The 17,249-nt window shown below is 53.6% G+C and overlaps 1 protein-coding gene across 1 annotated transcript in view; it reads right to left on the bottom strand.

Moving 5' to 3' along the window:
- Window positions 1-10,504, bottom strand: part of RTN4R (reticulon 4 receptor) — an 80,520-nt gene extending 70,016 nt beyond the window's left edge. The window contains exon 1 of the mRNA XM_054844846.1: window positions 9,785-10,504. Coding sequence (XP_054700821.1) covers window positions 9,785-9,806 — 22 coding nt within the window. The 5' untranslated portion in view covers window positions 9,807-10,504. The remainder of the gene's footprint in view (window positions 1-9,784) is intronic.
- Between the last annotated feature and the right edge of the window lie 6,745 nt (window positions 10,505-17,249).

Here is a 17,249-nt window from a genome sequence, read left to right as displayed (position 1 = left end):
GTGCCCAGCACCGTGCTCCCTCCCACCACTGCCTCCCTCCCCTGGCTCCCCGCCACTCCACCGCATCCCCCCCACCTCCAGCCCTGCTCGCTGAAGCAGACCCTTGTTAGCAAAGGCCAAGGGACTTGGCTGCTCTCAATTAACACCGCTTCTGCCCAAACCAAGCCAAACGTTGACTGCACAGGCATCCAGGACGGAAACAAATGCCCCGAATGCAGCTGGCACAATGCACTTGGAAGTCACTGAGGGGCTTGTGTTTGCAGTTGCATCTCTCCAGGCAGCCATGCCGCTTTAAGGAAAGGTCTGAATTCACACCGAGTTTGTTAAGCGGCGGCAAACCTCAGCTGGTTTCATCTTCACCAGAGTTAAACCCAGTCTAGACGAAGGTGAGCGGGAACAGCATTAACAAATCTGTGATACGAGTGCCCGCGTGCACCCGAAGCAACTGGCCTTCATGGTGGCCAAGGTCCCCACAAAGGTCCCGGACCTGCTGTTAGCAGAAGAGCCAGAGGAAGCCGTTCCACCTGAGCTTATGGAACAAAAGCTGCCAAATCTCTTTCATCCCTAGGACACTGCAGCCCCTCCTCCTGCCCCCAGGGCAGCCATTTCCAAAGCACCTCCCGCCTGGGTGCACTCCACAGCTCGCAGAAGGGGATGTGCAAACGTTCGAGGCTGCAGCTCCTCACAAGCACAGGGCAGCAGCAGGAGATGCCCACCTCCCAGAGCGAGCCCCTGCGCTAACACTCGGTGCTATTACTCCTGACAGCGAAAGTGGCTTGATCCAACTGGAGGGGAAGACGACCGCCGGTGCGAAGCCTGCTGATTCTTGCAAAAAGGCTGCTGACCTGTGCAGGACAGAGAGCCTGGCGATAACACCAGAGCAGCTTCACATCACGCGAGACAAATGGCTTCAAAGCGCCCTCCAGACCAGGACACAGAAGTTCTTGTGCAGCACGAAGGGAGGCGGTGAGCAGTAAATACCAGCCTGCATCGCATTACCCACCTGACAAAACGGGCTGCTGTCAAATCGTGTGGATGCTGTGAACGACAGGAGCGTTCGCAGTGCACGGACTCATGCCTTTTCTCTGAAGGGAAAGGGACAGACAGCCCTCTAGTGTAAAGCCAACGCTAACCACGTTTGCACGGGCATGGAAAGCATTAATCACAGCCGGATCCATGCTGGATGTGTGTGTGCGCTTGGGAAGGGACCTGTGCCCAGGGAGAGGGGTTTGCTCCCCAGCTGCTCGGGCTGCCCCTCAAAAACATGCTGATGCCATGGAGATGTGCAAGTGCTAAAGGTCCCAGCGCCTTTCAGATGATCGTTTTTCTCTGCAGACACAAAGACAATCTTAACAAACTCGGCATTTGCTCTTAGGATTTCAAAAGATGCCTTTTGTCAGAGAAGGGCATGAAGCCTTGACAGCCTGACACCAGTGCTCGCAAAAGGCTCCTGCAATCCTGACTTGCCCGGCAGCTGATTGCATGTCTCTGACAAAGCCCCCCGCAGTGCCTGGAAGCAGGGAAAGCTGAATTTGGGGCCTCCAAAGGTTTTTCCTTTCGTCTCCCTCCTCCCTTCTGCTTAAGAGTCAGACTGAGTTCACATCTCCTCCCCGTGCACGTTGCTGTGTTGTGCACATGGTGTATTGTACGCGGCTCTGATCATCACTCACAGCCTTAAGAAAGACGCACAATTAAAATCAATATTTAAAGTCATCAAACAAGCAGACACAAATTTTAAGAGTCACACAATTCACTCTGACATAACGACGCAGGGTGCAGAGTTGAGAGCTGTGCTGGAGTGCCAAGAGCATAGTTCTGCCCACAGTTTTCAAAATTTAATGAAAACACACCAGTTTTAAACACTTTCCCAAATCCAGCTCACAAAATCTGTCACTTTGATGTGAATGGTCCCAGTCTTAGACTAATCAGTCACTTTTACTTTCTCTTTAGTAGCTAAAGACGCAAATGAACTCCCAGCAAACTGCACAGCTTCAGGAGAAGAATTTAGCAGCCAGATGGTTCTTGCAAAAGATTTGTTCCTAACAGGAAAAAAAAAAAAAAAGTTAACCCATTTCCCCAATGAGCAGCACACAGGAGATGATCTGACACATCAGCAAGCAATTCTGAACTGTTAGCTTAGAACATCATTTCTACCTTAAAAGTACCCCTTCTTCCTAGACCATCATGTAAATTATAATTATCACTAATAACTGATCAATTAGTACGACTCCATGCAAAGCACTATAATTATCCCGTGCACTCAGGGAAGAAAAGAAAGCATCAAATTTGAATGCAAACATTCCTTTGTTTCCACCGGAAGGTGCAACACAGAGAGATAAAAGAAAGCACAACTGTTAAAAAGGCAAGGAGATTCAAAGAGCCATCTGAGGGAACATGTCAAACTCCCAGGAGACAGAGCAAAGCTGTGATGGGCTGGAAATTCCCATCCAGGCAGGGAACATCACTCTGCTGGTGGGATGCATTTGCTTTCTCTGGGGCTTTTTTCATCTCCATGCGGAACTGCAGGTGTGGATGGAGATCAATACATAGCTGACAATAAAGACTCTCCAGACCTTCATGGAGACCTCCTTGGATAAAGTACAGAAATGTGCAGGACAGAAGAGTTTTTCTGAGTCAGCTCCAGAAGAAAGCAGCAAAACAAGTATCATTTGGCTAGAGGACTTTGTTCACCCAAGGGTGTTGACGGTGGAGGGCAGAAGGCAACCCATGTCAAAGGCTAGCTTCTCCTTAGCTGTCTGGACTGGAACTTGGCCAGCAGCACAGGGAACAACCAGTCAGTGGGGTGGAGCACCGTGATTTGGAGAAGGTAGGTGCAGGATGGGAACCCTGGACTTCTTCAAATGTGTCTGGCCCACTGCTAAATAACACTTCAGTACAGTGAGGAAATAAATGCATGTAGAGGTAGGTATCTGTTTACCTAAATGTCCAGGCTTTTTGAATGAGTGAAAGAGGGACAGTATTAAAAAGTATTTATTTGGTACAAGAAGTGGTGCATAAGGTTCTGCACCTGGGGCAGAAGAACCCCGTGCATCAATACCAGGGTGCAAACCATGAGCAGCAGTCTGCTGTAAACGGCCGGGGAGCTATGGTGGGCACCAAGGTGCATATGAACAGGTGGTTGCTCTTACTATGAATACGGCAACTACATCCTGGGCTGTGCTGAGAGGAGCGTGGACAGCAGAGTGGGGGAAGTTATCGTCCCTCTCTGCTCAGGACTGGGGAGGCTGCACCTCGAACACAGTGTCCAGTTGTGGGCCCCTGAGTCCAAAATTAATGTGGGGAAACCAAAGAGGTCCAGTGGAGGGTGAGCTAGATGGTCAGAAGCCTACAGCATATGTCCTACAAGGTCAGGTAGAGGGAGTTAGGATGCTTGAGTCTGGCAAAGAGGAGGTGAAGGGACAATCTAATTGCAGCCTACAGCTACTAAAAAGGATGATGGAGCTGAACACTCCTTTGTGAGGCCAGATGACACAGCAAGGAGCCATGGCCAAGAACTGCAGTTTGGGAGGTTCAGTTCGGACATAAGGAAAAGCTTTTTAATTAGCTCCAGTGCTGGGAAAGGCCAGCAGATTTCCATCATTGGAGGTTTCCAAGGCCTGGCTAGATAAAGCCACAGCAGACCTGATCTGACGTTAGCAATAGCCCTGCTCAGGGTGGGAGTCTGGACCCTCCAGAGAGCACCTCCCACCAGCACCTCCAGGATTCCGGGATTTGGCCATGCTAAACCATGTCCTCAGAGAGGTCTCTGCCACTGCGCAGTGTCCAGGAAAGGTTTCCAGCGCAGGGTGAGTTTGAGGACTACAGAGTTTCTGGGAAACTCTGCTTTGGCTAACGTTGATGTGGGACACCATGCTGGGAGAGCTGTAACAAGTACACAGAAAATACATCGAAGGGCTTCACCCCCAAACACAGTCAGAAAAGCAAACACACAGACACAGGACAGAAATGTCTGGAAGTGTCTGCTGCCCTCCCCAGTGGCTCTGCCAGGCACCCTGACTCTCAGGGTTATCCTCCTTGTTATCTCCCTCAACGACTGCTCCAAAACTCATGGGGACACCCCAGCTTACTCCCATCAAGCATGGACTCAGGCACTATGTGCACCATCGCTCCTGCTCCACCACCACCACCACCACGCCTAGTGACAGACGAGAGGTACCCTGACCACGCCAAAGGCACATGGGCACTCCTGGTCCTGACCCAGGCCAGGTGACAAAGGGATTGAGCAGCCTTGGCCAGACATGCCAAGAAGTCTGAGCTGTGGAGGAGGAGAGGATATCTCCATCCTTGGAGATGACATCCATCTTTGACAGGACAAGCCCCTGAGCAACCTGATCTAGCTTTGAAATTATCTCTGCTTTGGGCAGGAGGTTGATTAGACACCTCCAGATGCCTCTTCCAAACTATTCTATGACTTTATGGAAGCAAATATTCTGTGACACCTCCAGAGAGGACCCTAACACTGCTGGCTGGCTGGGGGAGAAGAGTTGCAGCCTGCTACTTGCCAGTCATCAGCCTGATTCCTCATACTACTGAGCTACCAAGAAACTACTAAAAATCACAGCTTTGCAGTACTTTCTTGCTTCCAACTTCCTCAATGTTTTGCACATCTTGTGCAATGCTTCTGCTTTTCTTGACAGGCAGGAAGGCTACAAAATAAAACTCAAGTACTTTTCTAATCCCCTGATTCCAGGAGCAGAGATTTGAGAGGGACAATAAATACTGTAAAATCTGCTGGTGCTATTGATCAGCTCCAAGCTACAATGCAAAGGTTGTGAGGAAGGCAGGCCGGACCAGAGAGGCAAACCTGCTGTTGATGCAGCAACACCCCTAAGGAGAGTATCATCGGTCTTGTTGCTTGACACTGTGTCACTGCTAAAGAAGTGATCGGCAATTGCACAGACCTCCACATTTCAGCTCTGGACTGGCCTTTAAGCATATTCTGCGTCCCTTGGGAGATAACTCAGCATCACTCTCCCAGCGTTAGAGCTGGAAAAGCTGAAACTAAATCACGGAAAGGCTCATTGACCTGGTCAAGGATACAATGAAGTCAGAAGCAGGGCTGAGACCAGACTCCAGAAGCCCTGACTTCCAGGAGCTCTCTTAAAAGCAACGTAAATACGGACAGAGCCTGTGCAACACCACATGCAGACGTGTTCTGTCTTACATCCAGGCAGGGCCTTTCCACGCATGCTGCACACACACCGTAGGAAATATCTGTGTCACTTTGACGCCACTCTGCTCTGAGCCTACACATCATCACTGAACACCACCACAACGGATAATCAGCCACCCAAGACTCATGCTGCTGCGTGTTCCGACAGCATAATAAGACACCAGCACAGGCTGAGGTGAGTTTACACATTTTAGCAAAGTCTGTATGAATTGCTTTGGCATCTCTGTGCAAACATGGAAGGATTCACCTTTTGCTTCTTTTCGCTGATTATGACTTTTCAGTACAATTGTCTCCCTCATCCCTTGGTCTCTGGAAACCTCCAGGAGTTGCAACCACAAGCGTGAAAGGGGAGGAGAGGCTGGGCTTTGTAGATCACAAGCCTCCCTCCTCCCTCCCACACCTCTGTGTGTGTCGGTGATGGAGAAGCCCTGAAACCCTCTTACTCACAAATCCCAGACAGATCCATCTGGCTGCAGGACACAGCACAAAGCTTTCTGCATGGACAGGAGGGAGAAGCCCTGGTGCAATTACCAGCCCTTGCAGGCACCACACCGTGATGCTGCTTCTTAACGGCGCCTCTTTGCAGTGGTACGGGATACTCCTATTCCACTGTGTGCATAAAAAAAAACCCCTCTTTAGGAACATCAAAAGAGGAGCTTGGCACTCAGAGATATGTCTTAATGAAGGTGACAGCAGCAGAAAGCATTGCAAATCCAAGGGGAAGAGAATGCACACCTAATTAGTCCGACTCCTTTCTTCTTCTCCCTTCGGTTCCGCCTCCGGCTGGATGCGCAGGGTGAATCCTGCACTGGGACTGCAGCTTCAGCCTCTCCACCAGGATGCACCCTGCAGCACGGCGGGGCTGAGCTGCGTGAGCAACTGGCACAGCAGCCGTGGGCAGGCTCAGAGCAGAGATTAGAGCTCAGCTCTTTGCAATCTTCCCTGTCCTGCTTTGTGCTAAGGCTCTGGCTCAACTGATTTTTCCTCTCCCTCCTCCTCTCCCTCAAGGCTCAGGAGGATGGGGAGGGAAGGAAGACACTGCGCTTTCCAGGGTTGGCAGCAGCTCCCCACAGCCAGTATCACTGTGCGTGCAGGGTGTGCAGCAGTGTGCCTGAGAGCTGCCCTCCGGAGCATCCTTCCCCTCCCCTGTCCCCATCTCACAGTCTCCCTCGCTGCTTCTGAGCCGAAGAAGGTGGAAAATTCACAGACGTGCTGCTGGATTTTCACATTTTGCTTATTCCTTTGGAAGGCTTAATGGCCAAAGGCATCGTTGGTGTCAGAAGAGGATTACACAGGCACAAGGCCTTCGTTACGAGCACAATGACTGGCACAGAGTTATCAAGACATCTGTGGGGATGGGAGTTGTGGACCCCCACGTCCCCTGCTGCAGAGAGCCACCAGGCCGAGTGTACAGACGGACAGCCATTCCCCTGCCCTCTCCTTCAAGCCCCCTGAGCAGGGCAGGTAGCAGACGAAAGCAGAGGGAGGCATCTCCGTTGTGCAGCAAACTGCCGCCTTCCTCCCCTTGCTCCTTCCCGCCACCGACTCCTTCGCACTTTGAACAGCGTAGGCTCCCAGGAGGGTTTTACTCGAGCAAAGCCCAGAGCATCTCAACACGAGATGGAGGCAATTAATAAAGGACGTGGCTTGTTAAGACAGGACTGCCACGCTCCCCGTGCTGGCAGTGAGCAGCACAGGCACATGCTGCCTACAAGCCACAGCAGTGGAGAGAGCGGCGGCAGCTTTCTCTCCGTTTCTAATTAACTTATTTTCTGGACCAGCTTTCTCTAGCGCTCTTAGCGGGGAAAACATCACAGAACCAGCACGGACACGACGACATCTGCACTGACACAATGCCCAGGCACGGAGCAGTGCAACAGCACCTTCACCTTTTTGCCCCAATATTCCCCTTTAGAGGAATTCCTCCCCTTCAAACACACCCTTTGATTGTCCCACAGAATATAGGTCTGAGCTACGAGCTGCCTGGTGGGGAAGGGGGGACCAAGCCCAGGAAATGCTGCAGCACCTTGATACAAAATGAACATTATAGAGAAAGGAAATATAAAATAATACACTGATGAACGGTGTTTTCTCTCAAGAAAAAGAAAGAGCTGCTCTCACATCAGTGAATAAGTAGTCTCTGAGGTTGGTTTGGGTTCTCATATTACAGAATTTTGTGTTCCGGGGTTTTTTTTAAAATAAATTTTATAAAAGAATAAGCATGGAAAGACCTCTTTCGATATAAATACATTGTGCTAATGAGGCAGTAAGTGCTGAGAACACCAGGCGAAAGCTCTGCCTGTCCAACTGCCCCTAATGGCTATTTCTGGCTTACAAGGCACTTGAAGTATCCTGGCAGCCCATGGTGGGAAACGTAGTCCAGATACAGTAGGATGGTCACTCATCTAAACGTAATCTCCCAAGGTTCATAAGGACTTTACAGTCACACCTACCAGCAATCCAGGCTACCCAGTCTCTCACGGGAGCAATTCATAAACTGCAGGAAAAAAAAAATAATAATTCAACCCCAAACCCCTCAAAGCCTTGTTCTATAAATAAAGCTGCTGTAACACAGTTTTTATATTTCATTATCTTCTGTGTTATTTCACATGATGCTGGTAGCAGCCGGGAATGTCAGAGTGAAGAGAAAGTGCTGTGCTGCAGCAGGATCGCGAATGGGGGGGAGAGGCTGTCCTGGGTGCCTGTACCACACCCATCACCTGGATACTGTACTGCTGACAGCCGTCCTACAGCATCACGGTAGACAAACAGCCCACACCACCAGCTCGGCACTGTGAGTCTGTGCATAAGCACACAACCACTGGGTTCAAATCAGTGGGTAACCCATGCACGGGGCTACGGTGCAGCGCATAGCAAATGGATGCCGAAATGTCGGTAGTCCCTAAGGGCCCGCGGGAGAAGCTGTCGCTGCAACCTGCTCCCAAGGTGTTTCCCAAACAGGAATAAACTGGCTATTTCAGAATTAAAAATGATACAAACTCTTTAAAGGAGGCGGTGTGTCATTTGGATCAGAGCTTGGTTATGTCCCTTGATAACCACAAATAAATCAGAGTGCCCTCCAAAAAGAGAAAGAAAAAAAAAAAAGAAGAAAATATTTGTGTCACTGATGGGAACAGCAAGCAAGCTGGGGGTGGCACACACGGGAAGGGACTCCGTGCAAGCAAGAGGCTTTGCATGCCAAACGCTCCCTTGACCAGCAGCCTGGACAGCGGTGGAGCTCCTACAATGGGTTGATTGCTCGAGTTAAAAATTGCAACCCGTGGGCTGGGTTTCCAGCGAACACACCCGCGTGGCACATGCTTCTCCAAGTGGTCTGAACCTGCAGCGTGAGAGCATGTGTTCCTCCAAATCTAGGTCTTTATTCCGGTTTTCACCCGGAGCAACCGCAAACGGCCAAGGCAGGACCGTACAGCGGGGCAGCTCCAACAGCAGCCGCAGCCCCCGGCTGCTGCCGCCAACACAGACCCGGCCCCATCCCTCCACACCGGCAGCCGGGAAGCAAAGGCTACCGCCGGGACTGCCAAAGCAGACGCAAAAGGGCTGTTTTCAGGCGGGGGATCCGGCTGTGCCGGGCCGGCCCCGCCGCATGCCGTGTGCCTCTCCCCCGGCGGGGCGAGCCGACGTGGGGGTCCCCCCCTGCCACCCCCAGCTCTTCCCAGCTAACGGACAGCCGGGCTGAGACGAAGCAGGGGACAGATACCCCGAGCGAGGGGCGCCCGCGCCGCACCCCGGTGATCGCCGTCCCTCCGGGGCGCCCGGAGCCTCCGCAAACTTCCCCGGCCGGAGGCACCCGCATGCGGCCGGGCCCGGTGCGTTCCGCGGCTCCTCCGCCGCGCTCGGGGAGCGGGGCCGGTGCTCGCACGCCGGGGAGCTGGGAGCGGGGCGGGGGGGAAAGCCGGGCTGCCCCCGTCCCCTCTCGCTCCCCGCGGACGCTGCGGCTCCGGCCCCCTCCGCCGCGGCAGCGGCTCCGAGCCCCCGCGGGATGCGGGCTTGAGAGCGCGGGGTGCCGCTTTCCCCGGCGGCGCTTTGCCTGCTCCAACTTTGGGGGCAGCCCGGGCATCCCAAGGCCGGGCGAGGCAGGGGGCGGCCGACCGGTTCCCCCGCGGGGCTGGGGCTGGCGGGGGCTCGGCCCGCTGCTCTCCTTCCATCCCGCTGCCTCGCTCCGCGGCCGGAGCCGTGCCGTGCCGGGGCGCAGCCCGGTGCTCGCTCCCCCTCCGGCCTCGGCTCTTCTTCGCTCCTGCAGACGCGGCGCTCCCGCTCCCCCCCCCCCCCCCCCCCGCCGCCTCTCCCGGGCCGAGCGCCCGGCTCCCGCCGTACCCCGCCGGCCGCGCTCAGCCCAGCCCAGCCCCCGGGGTCCGGCCCCTCTCTCCCGCTGCGGGACCTGGCCGCTCCCGCCGACTCCGCCGAGGAAAAAAAAAAAAAAGTTGCAGCGAGGGAAGTTCCCGGTGCGGTGCGAAGTTGGGGACGTGGCCGCCTCGCCCTGCCCTGCCGCCCCCCGGGGAGCGGGGGAGCCCCGGCGAAGGAGGGGTGGGGGTGGGGGGGGGAAAACGACGGCGGGGACGCACCTACCTTCAGCTATCGCCCTCTTCATCTTAGGGGTCGGGGAAGGCACGTCTGGAGGCGCAAAGTCGAGCGGCAGCGGTACAATCCTTGCGAAAGCGGGGCAGATCCTCGTGCAAAACTTCAGCCCGAGCGCGGAGCTGCGGCGCACGGGGAGGGGGCTCTCCCTGTGCCGGCGCCCTCGCTCATCGGGGGAATGAGCAGCCCCCGAGCTGGAGTCAGCATCCAGGCGAGGCTCCCCCTCCCTGCCTGCCTGCCTGCCTGCCTCCTCCGTCCCTCCCTCCGTCCGTCCTTCCTTCCTTTCTTCCTCCCTCCCGCCCGCCGCACGCACGGGGCCGGGGCTGCGGCGGATCCCGCGGCGGCAGAGCCGGCGGCGGCGGCGGGGAGCGCGGAGCCTGCTGCACTGTATCCCGGGAGCGAGCGAGCGGGGCGCAGGGATGGAGAGGCGATGAATGTTTTATGGGATCATGTGGTTTGACGTGAGAGGAATCAGCCTAGATCGGATTTACTGGCTGGAGGAGTGAGAGGGAGGACGGGGGAGACGGGCACGGGATGGATGGAGGGAGGGGCCGCTCCGGGGGCAGACGGAGAGCGCAGGGGCCGCTCCGACGGCAGCGGGACCTCGGCGGAGCCCCCCGCGGTCATCGGCGGCCGCGGCCCGGGCAGGGCTGCGAGGGGCCGGGAGGCTCCGGGCGGCTCATTCCTGGAGGAGCGGTGCCACCTAAAGGAAGCCGTGGATAGGGACGCCCGGGCGGCTGCGGCCATCGGCCCGGCCCGCTCCCCTCCTCCGCCTCCCGCGGCAGCCGCGCCCGCACGGCCCGGCCCGGTTCGCTCCGGCAGTCCCTCCGGGAGGCAGCGGAGCCCGGGGTGCCGGAGCGGAGCCTCGGCGGGTGGTTTTGCCCCTGCTGTGGCCCCCCGGAGCCGGGCTGCTCTCGGGGCGGAGGGGGGGGAGCGGCGGGAGACGCCTGAAGCCGCAGGTTTGGTTCTGCTGGTGCGGTCCCCGGGGGAAGCCTGGTCAAGAGAGGGCCTTGGGCAGAGTGGAAAACCGAAACAGAGAGCTCTTGCTCCCCTCTTGCATGTCTGAGCCCTCGCACCACATCCCAGCCCTGCTCTTTCGGGATCACTCTCCCCTGTACAGGAAGGACAACAACTTACCTCAGTTTACCCAAAAAGCACGAGTTTAACACTGGTGGTGGATGAGGCAGGGGGTGAAGCTGGCTTTCCCGTCCTCCTCAGCCCTCCCGCAGGCTTCCGTCCTTCCCTGTCCTGGAGCGGACAAGTGCTTACTGCATAGGCGGCTCCCATCTGCAGTTGTCCTGGGAAGCAGAAAGACGGATTTTTATTAAGTGAACTAAAGGAGGAGGGAAGGATCATGCCAGAGAAAGCTGAACATCTTGGACGTGAAGACATGGTGGCTCTGTCTTTGCTAGCAAGAGGTTTCAAACTGCCACCAGATATGTGTACGCATCTCTATCTATGTACACATAGGTATATGTATGCTATTGAATATTCATTCCTCTCTTACAGCTTGTCACCCTAATATTGACCATCTCTAGAGCAGCTTGGACTCAGGGCTTGTGTCACAACCACATCTCTTGAAGGCCTACCCAGTTTGCATCTCTCTGTGTAGGCATTGTTCCAAGATGAGCCAGGAAACTGTTTCTCCTGTGTACAATAACCCATCTCATCTCACCCAAAGATCTCTGGGGTGCTTCATGCTGACACCACAGTCACCTATGGAAAAAGGAAATGCAACCAAAGGAAGGCTTTATTGGACATTTGAGCTAGATGGAGGTAGTTTACCAAGTGTGGGCTTTAATTATGCAAAGAGCCTCCGCTGTCCAAAGGTATCAGGGAGGTATGGCTTCCAGATGTCTTCTAGATATCTTTTGCCGACATTTTATCGGTCATCCTCAACCAAAGTGTAAGAGCAGAGCAGGGGAAAGGCTGCCGTTAGGATACATGGGCAGATCAATAGAAGCAGTGTGCGGGAGCAGGGCTGAGGTGCAGAGCTTCCAGGACCAGAGCAGGAGGGCTGCAGCTGGCAGAGCTCTGGAAAGGGCCCCAAGTTGGGGTCAGAGCAGGACCTACCTCACCTGCAACTCTTTCAGGACCTTCAGAGCCACCATTAGAATAGAGACAAATCCAACTTTTCTCAGTACAGGACAGAACCTCCCAATTGTAAATACAGCCAGGTTCTCATGCAATAACACTCATCTTTAGAGGCTTATATTTTGGGGACTTGCTGGGAAACGGCTGGAAGCAGGATGTGCTTTGAGGAATGCCCACACAGGAGCGCTGGTGCCAGAACTAGGCGTGCGAGGAGTCTGGGGGCAGCTACCTCCAGCGCTCAGCTCAGAGGCCGAGTGGTGTGGCACCAGGAGCCAGGCTGGGGAAGAAGCATAAAGGGGGAGTTATGAGGGCTGTGGGGTACTGTCTTCTACTTGGCTTAGCTCTGTGAGTTCAGATCACAAAGAGGGGTGCAAATAAGGCTGTCCAATTATGCATCACCTAGTTACCTTGCCTTACAAACCTTGTAAACCTTTTCACCTTGGTCAGACAGTGCGCCTTCCCCTGCATCAGACTCCTCAGCCACTGACCGTTCCAGTTCCCCCTTCTCTTGCTAGAGTTTCCACTTGCAATCGTCCACCTTTGAAATCCCACCTAAAAATAATCCAGGAGAACTGTAGCCACCCAACACCCTCTAACATGGTCCAAATGTAAAGGTACAGCTTAATGCCTCAGCCCCTCTCCTCCATTCCCCTGGGGATGGGAGATGACACTTGGGGGGATACCTGCCCCTCTGAGCACTCTCTGCCCCTCCAGAGTGCAAGTGTGCAGGGATGATTCCTTCCCACACCTCCAGCCAGCATGCCTAATTGCATCCCAGCTTAGGCATGCACCTACCTTCTCTACTGCTTTTGCCTTGCACGCCTTGTTCCCTCTACTTGCTCTGCATAAGTGCGATCTCCATCTGTATCCCTGCCCATCCTGTATCCACGCTTGCACCCTAACCAGTGAGCGCTGCACCCCTGCCCTACCCTGCACATACCACAGCTTGGCACCGTACAGCCCCTCTCCGCTCTGTCAGTCCTGTGCACACAGCGCAGGACAGCACTTAATGAACGTGCTGCCGGGCGAGCACTGTGCCCACACGGTCGGAGGCTGGGACCCTCAGGTGGGACCGTGGCTTTCAGCACAGCTGTCTCCTTTGGGTGCTTGGGCCAGTCTGTGGCAGGTCTGCTCTGAAGGAACAGAAGGGATGTCTGGAGGTGTCAGGGATAAAGGAAAGGTGAGGTCTGGGAAGGGACAAGGAGCATTCCCATGCAATCTGCTGGCAGCACATCTTGTTGTTGATTTGTGGACATCTGGGGAGGGAGGATGATCCTATCATGCCCTGCTCTTTCTGCAGCGTCAGTCTAGGTACCACAGGTTAGGAATATGCTGCTCCTCACTTTTAAACACACCTTCAAGGACTCATGTTTCAATAGTGCTCCTGACTTTACCATCCCAAGTGGTGCATCAGGAGAGAGAGGTCACCTATGTGCAGAGCATCAAAATCGCTGCAGATAAAAGGACCCCGGAGCTGGAATTGTCTGGGAGAGAGCTGGAAGGTGAACATGAGCACTGAAAAAGTTAACTGAAGCTATGGTCACAAGGCCAAAAATTGCAGGTTCTACCGGGAAGGCAGCCATCTGCATGTGGCTGTTTGGCTGACGTTTCTGAAAGGTGAATCTTGAAATGGAGAGAGCACATCTGTAGAAGGCTGGGACTGAATTTTCTTGCAGATCCTTGCACCACTTTGGGCTGGTTTGAGACCCAACAGTTCATTACACAAAAGTCACCATGAAGTAACATGGTGGCTGTGACCTTGGCATGCAAAGCGGAGCTCCACAGGACGGCGGGTGTCCTAGTGCCAGCTTTCTTTCCAAGCTCATGTTACAAGGTGCAGGAGACTGGCTCTCCCTCTGTGCCTGCACATTGGACATTGGCACTTTCTGTTTCCCAACATGTCTAAGCGTTGTCTAGCAAGGACTGGGTGAAGGAGAAGGAGTCTCCCAAGGGGGGGATCTGAGGTGGCTTGCAATTACAGCCTGAGTAATTCTGTGCAGCTCGTTTGCAGCCTGGAAAGGAGCCAACATTCACCGAGATCAAGAGACACCTTGCTTTGACTGGATAATTACATGTTCGTCTTTACCTAATGCTTACTCACACTTAGATCAATTCTCTTCCTTTTGATTGTGAGTCTTGTTTGCAAAGTGTCAACCGTTGACTTGCTCTGTTTAACCCTCATCTACGGGCAGAGCGGCTTTAACATGTGTTTGGGGCACATTCCTGGGTCTAAGGGTGCTGAGGAGAAAGTGGAAGAGAGAGGTGGATGTGGAGAAATAGAGAGGGCCGATAAAATGGGAAAACATTGCCCTTTGCCATGCTCACACCCATCTCTTTTTTGGAATAGGAACTAATGGAGTCGATTCCTGAATCTCAATATTGCATAAAGTGTAGCTTTTACCCTTGTGCTGATCCAGTAAAGGCTTTCTACCTTCTTCCCCACTGCCCTGTGGCTGCACCTGTCCTGTGGATGTGAGCATCTGAAAACGTCTCGTGGAGGAACAAAGAGGCAGAAAACGGGCACTAAAGGACAAGTTTGTTTGCTGTTGTGCCTAGACCAAGTTCTGGAACTGCCTGCGCTTGCAGGAGACAGGAGCAGACATGAGCACATGGTGCATAATGCAGCCTGGGCAACCAGCAGGTCAGGGAATATTACCTTCTCCGCTAGATAAGGATCCCTGGGGACCCCTGGACAGGTCATCCTTCTGGAGATCCAAGAAGACCTTGTTTTGAAGTAGTTTTCACCTGCTCTGAGGACAGGCATAGGCAGACAACGGGTCAGACTCTGGAATACAAATTTGAAAGGGCTCCCTAGACCCACCAACACTGGGACTATTGACATAGTTTATGTATTATACTGTCTATGTTGTCTTATATGAAGGGCACATAGATCATGGCTCTCTCCTGGGCATTTTCAGCAGCTGAAACATGTACCCTGCAGATTGTCCAAACATGGAGGCACAGGGAGGCTCTACATCAGCAAGGGTCCTTGGCCAGGTTTGCACACATGAGGATGAACAGTGCTGACATGATTTATCCAGACACCCAGAGTAGTTACTGCTCCATTTTTGAGACTTGAACTGATGCACACCAGTGGGCAGATAAGTTGTATGCTGACAGAGTGGCTCTTCCAGCAGACCAGAATACCATGAACGCAATATTGGATCATCCTACCTGCACACCAAACATATATATATATATACACACACATACATATATATGAACAGTCCCAGGTTACACGTCAGGTCTGATTTCTTTCCTGCAGTAGGATACCCCACTGAGCAGTGTGTCCTGGGTACCAGAATGCCTCAGACGGCTGTACGAGCAAACAGCACACTGCAGGGAGAGCCCAGTAACCAGAAGATTAAACCATGGCTGGCCACTCCTAGACTCCTTTGCAGTGAGAGATGTCATGCCAGAGACATGCCGACTGGGTCCCGGGCCCTGGTGTGAGCTTTGCCTGGCTTGAACCACCCACCCCCGCTATGGCGGGCATGACACTCCATCTCTGTTAACTGTCTCAGCTCATTACCGTATCACGTTAGTTCAGGAGAAGGCACTGAATAGCTGTGTTGTTCTTATGTGCTGTTTCGCTCCTATTGCCATGAAAAACTGCACCAGAGCCTTGCAGAGCCTGGATGGGCAAGGCAGAGTGAGAAAAGCTTCCCCTCTGTCAGTGCATCCACTTCCTGCACAGCCAGCGATTCCCCACGGATCCTACCTCTCCCAGGAAGGTGAATTATGAGCCTCATAGCTTCTGCTTCGTGATTTCTCTCAGATTTCAGGCCTCTTCTGCCTGAGCAATAGGGTCGGCTTGGACGAGTTGTTCCTGTAAATCATCTCAGCACTCGCTTCAGCCTGACACATCAATCCCCTCTCGTCACGCAGTAAAAGGTTCCCACCTGGTCCTGGCGGTGCTGCTGAGATTAGGATGCACCAAGAATCCTTCAGAGCATCATAGGGCCATGCAGGAAGGGCCACAGATTTATTCAGGCACGTCTTGCAGAAAGCTGCTCAGTTTCAAGCTTTAGGGGGACTTAGCTGGATCAGAGCTTGCACGTGGCTTGGAGTTGCCCTGAGCTCACTCTGCACTGACTGTGAAGCAACTGGGACCAGTCAAAGGTGCTAATGGACTTTGAAGAAGAGGAAGCAAAAAGCCCTAAGAAGTTTCTTAAATGACTTCCTGGCCAGACCCTTGGTTCAAAGCAGGGCCCTCTGCAGTGAATCTGGGTTCGTATAGACTCTGCTGAGAAAGGCTCCACATCCCAAGTGTCTACACCAATCTCAAGGGGTAGATTGGTCCCCTGGATTTCTGGGCAAGGTGGGTTTTTTTCCTTCCAAATGCTGGACTGGATAGGATTTGTGACTGCATGGACCATATGAGGGGAGGAGAGTTTCATCAGCATGTGCACAGTGAGCCAAGAGGAGAGGAAAGAAGGGCAGCCAGACACCAAACATGGACCGAGGGTAAAACCTGCTCCTCCGTGGAGCTGAGCCAAGGGAGCCCAGTGCACTACATGTGTGTTGACCGCAGAGTGAATGAGATCTAGGTTGAACTGTGCATGGCTGTGCATCCCACAAACCAACCTAATGCCCTGGTCCAGAGGAGCTCAGCAGAGTCATGGCCTCTCCACTTCTGCACAGCTGCTCTCTGGCAGCTCTCTCATCCACAGCTGTGTGAAGGCCAAACATCCGGACAAATCATCCAAAACAAACAGGTATTTGGTGTGGAAAGCCCTCTCTGTGCCCCTTCAGTAAGACCTGGTGACCAGATCCTGCACATACTCCATGGCTATTCCTGGACCAGCAACATGTGTTGGACGCAGTGCCCAAGGAGTGGGAAGAGTCCCGAGAGCAGCAGTTGAAGAATGGCTGCTCCATCACACATGATTCAATTGGGGTCACCGTCCAGGTCCTATAACTGCTCACAGGTCTGCATTTCAGGAGCTCTGCTGTTCCCAAGTACACTGCATTGATGGTGTGGGCTGTAGCTCATATGTTCTATAAAGGGGTCAGACTTTTGGTGTTCCTTCAAGCCAACAGCAATGGTGCCAATCCTGGATGGACGTTGCTGCATATTGTTTCTCTGCCTTGAGTAACTGAGACATGGTTTCTCCCACTTCATTTGTGGTTTGTTTGTTTGTTTGTTTTCCAGTTTAAGATGACAAGGGGTTACTCTTTTTTTTTTAAGGCTGACTCCTACTCTCTTAATCTTGATAGATGTCCTGGCAGGGGCAGTTGTAGGGACATGCAGAAAGGCTACTGGGGAGCACTGGCAGAAAATGAACATCTAATTCGTGACTAGGAGCATCTGCCCTTACAGCCCGACTCTAAACGTCACATATATTTCATGGAGGAATGA

The sequence above is a fragment of the Grus americana genome, chromosome 16, assembly GCF_028858705.1.
Source record: "Grus americana isolate bGruAme1 chromosome 16, bGruAme1.mat, whole genome shotgun sequence".
NCBI lineage: Eukaryota > Metazoa > Chordata > Aves > Gruiformes > Gruidae > Grus > Grus americana.
This window is presented reverse-complemented; position numbering and strand designations above follow the sequence as displayed.